This window comes from Cariama cristata, unplaced genomic scaffold, assembly GCF_000690535.1.
Source record: "Cariama cristata isolate BGI_N322 unplaced genomic scaffold, ASM69053v1 scaffold17166, whole genome shotgun sequence".
Lineage (NCBI taxonomy): Eukaryota > Metazoa > Chordata > Aves > Cariamiformes > Cariamidae > Cariama > Cariama cristata.
The window spans coordinates 9,059-22,063 of NW_009620540.1; the positions used below are offsets into that span (position 1 = coordinate 9,059).

General features: G+C 47.8%; 1 protein-coding gene across 1 annotated transcript; it reads right to left on the reverse strand.

Moving 5' to 3' along the window:
• Nucleotides 1-94: 94 nt before the first annotated feature.
• Nucleotides 95-10,067, reverse strand: LOC104162826 (acidic leucine-rich nuclear phosphoprotein 32 family member A; the record flags this gene model as incomplete). Its single annotated transcript, XM_009701648.1, has 8 exons — nucleotides 95-156; nucleotides 373-433; nucleotides 1,447-1,544; nucleotides 3,093-3,179; nucleotides 3,398-3,596; nucleotides 5,140-5,262; nucleotides 5,409-5,558; nucleotides 10,028-10,067. Coding segments are annotated over 8 exons (820 nt in total), but the record flags the coding sequence as incomplete, so codon positions are not given.
• Between the last annotated feature and the right edge of the window lie 2,938 nt (nucleotides 10,068-13,005).

Sequence of the window (13,005 nt, forward strand, 5' to 3'; positions counted from 1 at the left end):
AAAGAAAAAAAAAGGTTGGGGGTGTGGGGAGGGGAAAATACAGGGTAAAAACAGTCAAATCACAATAGGAAATTTTCAAAATAGGTTATTCAATTTAGTCATCTTCATCCCCTTCGTCTTCAGGTTCTCGTTTTCTTTTCTGTCCCCGTTCTTCATCTAGAAAATAAAACACAACTTGAATTACAGGAGTGCTCCCTCATGCTGCTGAGAAGTTGAACAAGTTCAACAAGCTTCTACTTTAGCAACTGGCTTGCTATCAAAGGAGCAGGAATACAAACATGAGCCTGCTTTTTAGAAGATGGTATTTTACTTTTTTTAAAAAAAAAAATTTTTATTATTTTATCTCTAGCAAAAACTGGATTGCCACCATACCGGGCTCTTCTTCGTCTTCATCGTCATCTACCTCACCATCGTTGTAGCCTTCTTCATCCTCCTGCATTTTAAAAAAAAAAACAAACAAGAAGGGTTAAAAAAGCCAGTTTCAGTGCAGGACCTTTCACAATTCGGCAATATCCAACAGCATTTTACAACAGAGTGAAAGTCCTTGAAGCATCTTAAAAACCAAACAGAAAGGCAGATACTTCCCACGCACTTACATAAGTGCAGTTTTTTGCTACAGTGTAACTGGACTCTGGCCCAAGTTTCATTGCAGAAAATGACAGGCAATCATAGCAACCACTTCTAGCTTCAGGTCTTCAGCGAGAAAACTGTTTTACATGTAGCTGCCAATTTTGTTATGATGTCCTGAGTTTAGTAAAACTTGACGACTGGTCAGTAGGAGAAGGCAGGTGTTCTAGGGGCAGAGAGAGTTAAAACACCAACAGACGTCTCCAGAGCCTGAGGAGCTGCGGCTGGTTTTGAGAAGAGGCTGACGAACGGTCCAGGAGTGGCAGTTAAGTACCCAAGGCTGATGGGCCGGAGGACAGATAGTATGACCTCCTACAGCCAAATTTTAACCCCATCCCAGTGGTTCTGCTAACAGCGAAGTCTCAGCAGACTCTGACTGGCTCAGCAGTCCCTACACACCGAAGCTGCACTACGCTGAGAATTTCAGCATCCTGAAGAACCACAAGGTAGACGCCCAAGGAGAAACCCTGCTCTGAGAGCACAGCGTCGGCAATGCATGTACCACTCTCTCGTCTGTACGCAGGCTGTAACCCCAGCCCTTCAAAGGCCCCACAAACCAGGTCTGCAGACATTCCTTAGAGTTATTTTTGACATCAGTGACATCAACAGAAGGATTTCATGTCAATGGTCACTAGATGGCAGCTGGCTCATAGACAGGCACGCCTCAAAGCCATCCCCCACTGCAGTGCTGCTCACGTCAGAAAGCAAGCGCACGCTTCAGGTACTACAAGCCTCCAATATTTGGTCCACTTCTTGCCCAACTATTCCCAGCTAGAACATCTTCACTCCACACCCATTATTAACTGCATAAATCCTTACCTCCTCTTCTCCACTCACATCCTCCTCTTCTCCTTCCTCCTCTTCCTCCTCGTCTTCTTCATCTTCTACTACCTGAGCATCATCGTCATACTCCTCTTCTACACAGTCAAACAAGATTAACCACTCAGACGTTTAAAGTTTACTTCTTTTCAACATTGCCACCCGAAATGTGACCTCCTATCAACACAAGGAGCAAACTGAAAGCACCGTTTAAGGGCAGTACAGAATTAAAGGCAGTTCTCCAGCTGCTAGGCAGGACTAGACCTTGTCCTGTGCCTCTTTAGCCTAGTGACAGGGTCGTGTGGCAGCTGCACCCATGGTCTGAGCCGCTCTAGGGCTGCGGGCACCTTGACAGTAAGGCACAGCAGCCTCAGGACTCCTTTAGCTTCAGCTGCTCCAGCTCCCACTACTAATGTGCGGTTTTGAGCCCGTGGGACACTCATAGCTCTTCATCTTCAAGCATCCATCTGCTCCCACCAAGGATAGAGCAGAACTTCACAAGCCAACCATGCACTGGGAACCCTCCCCGAGGGACACCCCTCGCCTTTACGCTGCCAGAGCAATACAAAAGGGTCACACACCATCCATCTTATGGGTCTGCAATCTCTTTTCAAAAGGAAAGAGATTAAATGCAACTAGCCCAAGCAACAAACCAGAAAGTGTTTTCCATGCTGCAGGAACGGTATTTTGGATCTTTTTCATGTATTTGAACGCAGTGCTGTGACGAGGAGAACCCGTCCTTGCTGAACCCAAGTGCTGCTGGCTGAATGCACCACTCTGCCAGGCACTGCTGCAGCACTCGCCCCTCTCACCACAGCTCACATTCAGCACTCGAGGGAAAAGTGCAAGTCCAGCTATTCTGCTTTTGCTGTGCAGCTGGGTTTGAAGAGTCTAGCAAATTCCCCAAACTCAGCCGGATACTCATCCGACCGGTACACTGATGCCTCCGAGTGCAGTCTGCCGGGGAGACAGAACGGCACCTACAGCACAGTGGGACCCACCCTGCATTTTCCTAACATTAAAAACTTGCTTGCTGCTTCACTGGTGCCTTTCACAGAGCTTGCCACACGCAGACTTCAATATATACACTCTCCTCTCTTCTGCCTCATCTCAACAAGTTCATCTTGTCCTCATGAAGCAGCTACAAACTCCTATTAATGCCTTGGCTCCTTTACTTAATTCCTTGACCTGGCTACTTTTTTCTACGCCCAATCTGGTTCCCCACCCTGCTCTTCTCCATCAGGCTTTACACAACTGCTCATACTTCCCTGATGGTACGGTTCCTGGAAAACCGCAGCCCGCACATGCCACCCTTTCCTACCCATTTCTGCCTTATGTCCTCGTCCCCCAGGGTGTACTGCTCCCTGAACTCTTTCAGTGCCTTACTCCTCCTCCTGGCCCCTCTCTTCTTTCACTCCCCACCTTTCACTAGTGGCAAGGCTGAGAAAGAAGCTCTTGCAGGCCCTGCGCATCTGCTCTCCCCTCGTTCCTTCAGAGGACACCGAGATACTTCTGCTTTGCATCAGTCGGAAAGAGCTGCTGAGGACACCTTTCTCCTGCCAGCAAGTCAGAGCTGGAAGCAAACCGTACCACGCAGCATATCAATCTTTCAACTTACATACACCGAGTAGCACAAATTCACATACCATCTTCATCTTCCTCCTCGTCGTCTAAGCCCTCCACGTAGCCCTCTGCATCAGAGTCCGGTGCTTCTTTGTCGTCCCGATCTTTCACTAGAGATAAGACTGAGAAAGTAGCTCTTTCAGGCCCTGCCCATCTCCTTTCCCCTCGTTCCTTCAGAGGACACTGAGGTACTTCTCCTTTACATCAGTCAGGAAGGAGCTGCTGAGAACACCCTTCTCTTGCCAACAAGTCAGAGCTGGAAGCAAAATGTACTAGGCAGCATATCGATCTTTTAACTTACGTACACTAAGTAGCACAATTCACATACCATCTTCATCTTCCTCCTCGTCGTCTAAGCCCTCCACGTAGCCCTCTGCATCAGAGTCCGGTGCTTCTTTGTCATCCCGATCGTAGCCATCGAGGTATGTGAGTTGCGGGAGGAGCTTGAATACGTTTTCTCTATAATCGTTCAAGTTGGTTACCTCGCAATTGAAAAGATCTAGACTCTTCAGGTTTTCTAACTTTTTCTGCAAAGAAAGAAAAGTCTCTGAAGTTTGGTGCTACAGTAATTCTCTACAAAGCAGAGAACGCAACACCAGCCAGAGTTAATGCGCACAAAAAGCTTCCCATGACAAATGGGTCATTTTGGTCTCTGCCTACTAAATTAGCGTGGAACAGAAATCTGTCACGCCGGGTCATTGCTGCTTTGCTATCTGAGAGTGGAAGATGCGCGCTCTCTCTCTCTCTCTCTCTCAAGTTCAGCATCTCGCAAGTAGAAGACTGAAGTTTGGAAAGAGGTAACGGTGCAAAATCACACGTGCTGCGAGGGGCCAAGCTAAAAACAAATAATAGTTCAGTCAGTTATCCCAAAAGCACAAGGTAAAATATTGGAGCCAGCAGTCAGGAATAGTTAAATGACTACTTTCAGTGGAAGAAGAAACAGACTATTCTTTGGACACAAGATTTTTGCCAAGAGAGATTTTAAAAATTTTAATGATTGTACCTTAGCTTTTGGAAAAATGAAAAAAGGCGTAGAAATTGAACAGGAATTCAATTCCTGTTTCGTTTTGGGTTTTTTTTTGGTTTGGCTTGGGCTTTTTTGCAGTTTGGTGGGGTTTTTTTTTGTGGAGGAGGTGGTCTGCATTGCCCACAGCACTTCGAAGTACTAACAATAAAAAGCACAAGCAGTTGAGGATTTGTATCAGGTCTTATGAAGTAACTCCCTTCTGCAGTTTAGTGTGCAGAGCAACGGTGACATCAAGAAAACAATAAACCTGAAACGAGGAGCAGTTACAACCTTCTCTCTCATCTATTTGCTACATGAGTTTAACAGCTCTGCTCTCCGCTTCTGCTGGGGGAAAGCACATCCGAGACAAGCACTGCTCCCTGAGACATTTTAAGAGGAAATATTTGAGAAACAAGCATGCGCCGAAACTCCCAATTTCTGGAGAGCAAAGGGCACACAAACCAAGAACTAGAAAACAGCACTACCAGAACTGACACTTGGATGCTTCCTGGAACCGTGACCTCACAAACTTGATCTCGGCACTTGAAATAAGAAGTATACTGACCGTGAGCAGGAGCGGTAACAGAAACCAGCAGGACTAAGCTGGAAGCTCAGCAACCTCTGCCCAGCTGCAGCAAGCAAGCCCAGCACGGAGGCAGACGGTGCTGCCGCAGGCCCCCTACCACCACATACTGTGCCCCGCGGGCAGAAGCGGTGGCTGGTGATTTTAGACCCAAGGCTTTGGGGAAAACACACCGAGCTCAAGCAGAGGGTCTGGGAGACAGACCCACAAGCCCACGGCCGCTGTGGAAAGCCACGGTGCTTCCCGCAGCACTCGTGGGGAGAGCCTGGCCCCCACGGCGGAGCCGTAGCCGCTAGAGGGAAGCAGCCGATCACGCTGCGGGCACAGCCCCGGGGCCAGGACGAGCCCTCCGGCAACCTGGCCAGAGAGATAAACACCAAAACCACTTCACTGCAAGCTGCTTCGGACTCTCCCAAGCCCATAATGCCACCATTCGTCACAAAAATGGGGTTGGATTTCACCCTGTGCAGCATCAACTTACCAGAGGTTCTATTGTACCGAGATCTTTTATTTTGTTGCCGCTTAGATTTAGATGTGTGAGGTTCGGACACTTTTCTGCCAACACTTCCAGTCCTCCTGAGATTCTGTTGTCGCTTAGCTCGAGCTGAAAGGCACATAAACACCTTGAGTTTTTAGTGCAAACATGTATCACAAAGCAGTCTGGTCAGCAAAATTACGTTTTTATACGAATAACTATTTTACATGTATAGGGCAAAGAAGGAGGGACATGGCACAGAACATTTTATTTACCTTCTTAAGTTTGTTTAACTTTGGTAAGTTTGCAACTGAGGTTAAGCCTACGTTGATTGTACTTAAGAATTCCAGCTCTTCAAACTCATCTGTAAGGCCTTCAATTTTGCCTTCGTATGACCTACAGTTGTCAAGGACGAGTTCTTTAACCTGGAAAGAGAACAATGCAAAACGCGTGTAAGACATTCTGCAGGGTGGTTAAAGATTTCACTCACAAGCAAAGGATGACACAGATCAGGCAAAAATGAGAGGTATTCCAGTAAACTGGCAAGTATACAAAAGGTTATCTTCAGCGTCTGATCCCTACTTTTGCTGGTATGGTTAGCAGGGTTTCAGAAACACGGGTATTTGACTTTGCTTCAACTGCCTACCTTTGTGTTGTTCTATAAACAATGTAAACAGTTCAAAAACATTAATCCGGTTTTCACCAATTTGGTTGTTAGAAGTAGCATCGTCTTTGGTAAATGCAAGCAATAAGCATTCTAAAAAATATGAAACGGATCTATTTAAACTAACCTATAACTTTTGCCGCTCCACACAACTCGTGCACTATTACAGCATACCATCAGTTGTTAAAATAGCTTCTTTCTGCACGCAAAAATTATTCGAGCTTTTCAAGCATGGAGAGATCACCATCTGCTCAGACACTCCTGAAACCTAAAGTAGGTACCGGTGATCCTAACCCAGGTCTTGCTGGAGTCCACCCTCTGCCCTCCTCATTAGGGCAGCTTGACAATGATACTTTAGGGGAAGATCTTCTCCAGGCAGGCAACTCCCTTCTGGGGGAATTACAAGGGATGCGCAGATGATGTTCAGCGAACACAGCTGCTGCCACAGCAGTGTGCCCCTTACCTCCCTTGCCCCCTTGCAGCACAGAGGCTCGAAGGGAGAGGTGAAGATAACATCCCCGTGGGCCTGAGCAGCACAGGACCCGACAGTCAACGCTGGGCAGCCCCAGGGGTGCGTACAGCCAAGTTACGGCCCCCAGGGTTTTGTTGTTGTTTTTAAAGAGAGCATCGCTCTGTGCAGGTGCTATCTTCAACGGACACAAAACAACAGCATCAATTCAAAAGAGCCCCTAAATACTCCCCAGCCCCAACAAAACTGCTCCTTTCCTCCCTAAAGCCAGGTCAGCCTTATGGGATTCAAGTCCCTTAGGAGCCACCGTGAGTTTTCCTGGGCTCTGGGGCAGCTCTGCCCCGGAGGACTGTGACTCCACAGATAGGGTCCACCCATTCGGGGAACAGAACAGAGAACTTCTGGGGGTTATTTCTCTCCTATGAAACAGCCAAGGAAAACTCATCCTCTCATCCTTCTGTGTGCGCCGCAGATCCCGTCCCGTGCACGAGAGCTCTTTACAGGTTTGGAAAGCAAGGGTGTGCTGCTTCACGCTGAGGATGGGGTAAAAAGAAGCCTGCAAGAGCGGCGCATGCAGAAACATGAAGCAACTCTTCCGTTCACACCAAGGACAGTTAATATGCAAATATTTAATTCTCTTTATTTTTTTTTTATTACTGTAATCCCGCCACACAGAGAAGAATCCTATGCAATTTTATAGCTCCAAATAACATCCCTAGATTTCTAATTAAATCCCAGGCACTGAGATCAACAGGGAAGTCAGCCCAAAGCAACAGGAGAGTACAAGTGATTCATTGAGAGTAGGAGGAGCAGCGTTAGACAGGAAATACATTTTCCAAGACTCTACAATTTTCCTAGAAGAATTATGATAGGGAATGACCTCACAAAAGTCTTCCAGAAGAATTTTAGGCTGGTTAGAAGAAACCAAAGACCAGGTCAAACGCTCCTGATCCCATACATATCTATTCCATTGGGGGGAAAAAAAAAGAACCAAAACAACCAAAACAAACTACAAAAAAAAACCCTTTACTTTTACATTTAGACAGCGAGAAAGTTGTTTTAAAGGCAAACGTGTATGTTCTTACTGTAACAGTATTCAGCTATCAGGATTCTCCAGTGATGTCAATTTGGGGGCAAACACACAGGTTTCTCAAGTCATCTGCTTCACACACACACATAGGGCTCTCGCCACAAAAAAAAAAAGGCGGGGGGGGGGGAACGTAAGTGAAATAAAAGCAGCTCCACCCCAAACCCAGAGGGTACAGCAGCTACATGCTCTGCTATCTGTGCCCTTCCTCACCAGCACAGGAGGCCCCTGCCTGCCCCGTTATCTCCGTCGGCCAGCGAGGCGGCTCATCTCAGCACCCACCTACGGACACGTTTTGGAGCAAGGAGGGCCAAGGAGCACGGCTGCGCCGCGGGAGACGAGGTTCTCTGCAGAAAGGGGCTGGTCTCCATAGGGAGAAGCTAGTACTTGTGCAGAGCGTGAGGTCTTTTTGGGTTTTTTGCCTTATCCTCTTCGCAAAGGAAGTTTGCAAGAGCACGCATAGGAAGATGAAGCAAAGCAGGAGGGAGCTGAGGGAAGGAAAATGCTCGCAGCTGCAGCAGCCAGCACGGTTTAGAGTCAGCTCTGGCTCTGAGCTATGCAGCAGACCAAAGGCGCAGAGCAAAGCAGCACCTAAACCTCACACCGAGACAGAAACGGCATCTGGTCTCACCCCAGGAGGTGGGACATCCATCCCTTCATCCTCCTCAAGGGCAGGATGGAGACGAGGCAAACGGGGAATTGGACAAAGCTTCCTTGGGGGTACAGAAGAGATTTGAGGGGGAGGTGGAAATAGCAATAGATGCAGAAGAAAAACACTTTAATATGGTGGCAGAAGAGTCAACTGGCTTCTACTTTTCGTTTGCTCTTTTTTGGGCAAGACTGGTCTTTCCTCTCTGCTTTTCAAAAAACTCTGATACAGAACCGCAATGCTCTCCTCTTCGCTGCGGCCAGTACCAAGATACTGGGCAAAAGTTCGGTCAAAACAGCTCCACAGGGAAGCTATCACGGAATAAAACTGGCCAGGTTTGCAAGTCATAGAAAGCTTGGTTAAATTGAAGAGCTCATTTAGGAAACAGCAGAGCACAGGCTCCTAACCCTCCGTAACTGCAACCGCAGCAACATCATTTCGGTGCTTATGTGGTCAGAGGTATATTAACACACTGAATCGCTTGTGAAAGAACGTTGATTCCACAAAATAAAATTCAGGTCAAAATTAAGACAGCTTTACGTTCTAAGAGATTTGAGAATCCCACAGAAAATACAGGTGTGCAAAAGGAGGATGAACTAGGCTTGTGGGGCTTCTCCCAACTTCACTGCCACGTGCACGCTCACTGCTGCATCGTACCCAATTCTCCTGCATACAGTACAGGCAGTAGAAACTACCACCAGCTTGTACAGCTTTTAGAAGCATTAAAATTACCTGCAACTCTTTGCCCATAGCCTCTCAGCCTGCCCCCTTCCACTCTGACTTGCCATCTCCTCCTGAAGAACTTGCCGGTTTGCAGTTAACCAGTGAGGCAGCCCCCCGCCCCCGGGGAGAGGGTACCGCTCTCCAAGGCCCCTCCGGGTTATTAATGGGGCACTTTTCCAAGGCGCTGGCTGCTGCACAGAGGTCTCTTCTCAAACCTTAGTCCCCTTGTGAGGATGTCGGGCCCCATCCAGGCATACTACAGCCTTGAGAGTCAGTGAGCACGTAACTGTGTCAGTATACGGGGAGGGAGAAGTGGAAAGGTGACCTTAGTAAAGCTACATTCCACCTAAAACAGCTCACTACCACAAAAGCATGACAGAAGGACTAAAAACCTATTCCTCGTTTGTTTTTCAAGTGTCTTTGTAATTTTAAGGAAAATTCCAGCTCCTGAATCACTCTCCAAACATCCACTGAACTACCCTGAAAATGCACCGTAACGCTACAGTTTTTACATCTCTTTCCTCAGATTCTGTTACCAAAACACAGAATAAACATTTGCCTGATGCAAGCAGCGTGGGTGAGCCCCCTTTCCGAGTCTTGTTATATACCTGAAGGAGATGAGTGGGCCTCAGCTGGTCTGCACCAACGCAGTTATATCACACTGCAGCCTCTGTGATACTATCGGCACGTAGATGAGCAGTCAGAATTAGGGAGGCCAATCTGAATGCATCTGGAGAGAGGGGCTAAGGGAGTAAGTGTCCTCAGCTAATTTGTGTTTAGCTGCATGAAAGACCAGAAGATACAACTCGCAGAAGTTGTATATCGTTAATCTTACCACTGTCTACACCACAATGCATAAGCAAATCAAAGCACTAGCCTGAGTAAGTACTAATATTAGTAAAAGACAATCCACATGACCTATACTTATCCTCCAAAAAAATTGCTACGTAGCGAGAAACAGTGGAAGAGCAACATGCCGTAGGTAATCAACCACCACCGCTAACACTGCAATACTTACCTAGATGGCTAAGAAGGCACCTGCAGGTGAATGTCTAGCAGAAAACCTAACATGCAGGTGGCTAGGTTGGTTCCCGTAGTACATAACCACGTCTTTGACAGCGTTTATGATAAGGCACCATCAGGGGCTTGGGTAGGGATATTACACATCCTATAGCTTCAACTGTACCGTACCGTTCTGCCTTGTCCTCGGCGTTCCCGGGGCGGCTCTGAGCCCTGCTGCCCTTCTCCCCCCTTCCACGGGTGCCATCTGCTCAAGCAGGTGCCTCCTGGCTGTCTGCGTACTTCTGCTGGAGCCTCGTGCCGTGGTTTGCTGCTATCAGTCCTTTGTTTTCAGCAGTCACACGTAAGCAAGTAGATCGCCGCTTCTCCCACAAACTCTTCAGACCATGCGCCTTGGACCTATTCTCCTGCGGTCATCCCTGTTTCTATTTCTGATAGTCCCAGAAACTTTCAGCACATGACATCACATCGCCGTTAACGCACGCTGCCTTGTTAGCTGTGGATTACAGCTCCCCTGTATCTCTTCATGACTTTCATGACATCACGCTCTACATTACTGCCTGCTTGATAACCAGGGACTCTCATCTGTTTCCTAGTATGGTTACTGCATTAAGCTGTGTTCCCAAATGCATATACGACATCCTTAATATAGCCACGGGGTCTACAGTGAGACTCCAACCTATTTCTAGCGTAAGTACAGGCAACCACGTGTAAGCAGCCACTGGATTTCACGGGAGTCACCACAAGTGACATCTGGGAGTCACTTGCTGTGCACGGTACCCAACAGACCTTCCCCTGCCTCCCTTTCCCCTTCCAGAGAGGCAGCCTGCACTCGACCATACTCTCGAGTTATCAACGCATACACAATCAACGTTACCACCTTAACCTTTAATCTACATTTCCATTGCAGCAGGTAAAAATGCAAAGTCTCTACTTCAGAAAGCCTACAATCCACGGGTAGGGAGATCCATGAACTTGGGACTAAGTTCCCCAATTCTGGTCTGTAATTAAAGGCTTAAGAAGGTGACAGAAGGACACCGTTGTGAATATAATTTTAAAAGATAAAAGGCAAATTTACAAGTACAAACACCATTCTGCTGGCTTTACAAGCAGGAACAGCAAAGGCTGTAACATCTCATTTTCAGCACAATGGACCAGATGCTTTTGAAGGGTATGTTGCATATGGTACCCCTAGGACAGGAATATCCCACTATGTGGCATTTTCATCAAAAAAAGCAGGTGGAGATGAGGGTGTTAACTCTGCCTTGCACTGCTCCCAACCAAATGATCCAGCGGAGCACTGAGAGAAGTCCTTCATACCTCTTAACCCAGTGGAAACCTCATTTGGAGGAGGGCAGAGCCATGGAAAGAAGGGAGGGGAGAGCAAGGGAAGCCTCTTGCAGTAAGTGGAAGCAAAGTCCAAATCACCTTCGAAAGCAGTCAGTTTCATTCGCTCCTAGATGCACAAACACTTCTTCAAGACACTTGGGTTTGTGTTTTTGGGAGTTTTTTGATCTCAAAAACCTGTATAGTCCATACAAAGCCTTGCATCGCTCCACAGTAAAGAATGACCATTGCCGTCTACTGTAACGAGACTGCCAAGAGTTGTGTCCTCCCAGTTCTTGTGCTGTATTCTGGATCTGTACTCATGCAGATTTGGGGATCCTTGAGCAGAAATGCATCTCCTTAGGTTTCTACTGCACTCGATTTGTGCAGCAAAGCTGAAGAGAAACCAGCCCTCCACAGTCACAACGTCCTCATTTGTTGGGGAAGGCATTGGTTTGACAAGGCTCAAGATAACGCCCAAGTCTTGCAAGAGCCCATCGTTCATGCTTAGCTCCACAGTGATGGCAAGGATGTGATGTTCTCCACGCTCACATTACAAGCTTCCCCCAAAGTCACTACTGGAGGAGACAAACGTGGCATGAATTTCCATTTCGGATGCTATCTGGAACGTGACTAGGCCAAAAAATGCTTGGACAAACAGCCTACTTCATTCCTCGGGCAAACAAAGCTGCTCTGAAGGCTCAAAGACATGATGCAATTTCTGCTCTAAGACAATCACCAAAATGTAACCAATCTGAAGAATCGATTTTTTTTAAAAAATAAAGATAAACCAAATGCCATTTGCCACCCGCATTCAAGACGGATCTCCAGCCATGTTAGGGCCCCCCGTGATATAAACACACAGCAGAGCCAGGCTACGCAAAGTTCAGCTCCTGCTGGAAAACAGCAAGGGAAAGAGGAGTGCAGAATCATCTCCAGCTCAAACTAGAGCAGCTACTGGGCTGCTGTACGTCAATTAGGACGCACCTCAAGAGCTGCTCAGCCTTCCTAGGCTTGCCGGAGTGCCGCCGGTTCGGGCTGTGCCCCCTCCTACGGCTGGCGTGCTGCCCGCAGGCAGGCAGGGGAGGGAGGCAGGTGCCGCAGCACCGACTGGGTTGGCTTGGTGCCACGGGGGATTCCCCTTCAGCCCGGCAATCCTCGGCTGCTCCTTCTGGGCAGCTCGGCAGAGATGCTCGGGGATGAGGATCTAGCCACAAACAGAATTAAATTTGACAGGGAAGGGAAAATTCCAGTAGTGCTGACGTCCTCTTCCTCCCCCAAGATACACGAGTAAAAAGCAAACCAGAATAAAGGCACCAACCGTAGGCAATAGCAGCTAAGTTTTTTTTCCTTACCAAATCAACATGTGATTTTAGGTTTTGATACATCCCTTCAAAGCTTTATTATGAGTATCTGAGATGAGAGAAATAGATTTAACTCACTTGCAGTACATGTCTTAAACCAGTCAGCCAACGACCATTTACCTTGCCCAGGCTCTGGTCATTACTGTACTGGGTAAGGAATGTGCAAACCCCATGGCAGGGAGAAATGCTGTGCAAAAACCGGCCACGTAACACAAAGCACTTCCCTGGAGATACAGGTAAGGTATCTAGCAGCCAGCGTACTTGAGAATCGTATTAGCAGAGGCAGTGACTGACGGCTGGGAAGGGACTGGATGGGATTAATGCGTATACCTTGGAATTTTCAGCAGTGCTCCACCACCCTCCTTACGGACACCAGGTACAAGCGCAGAGCCTGAGCACCAGGCGCCTGTCAGGACTTCCGAGCAGATCAGGCTCAAGTTCACAGGATTCCCCCCCAGTGCACGCTCCCCACACCCCAACAAAGGTGTCCCTTCCGCCAGCACTCTGCGACTGGCCCCTTCGATACCGAGCAATTCACAACTGCTGAAGAGAACAGCTTCCAGCGCAGCC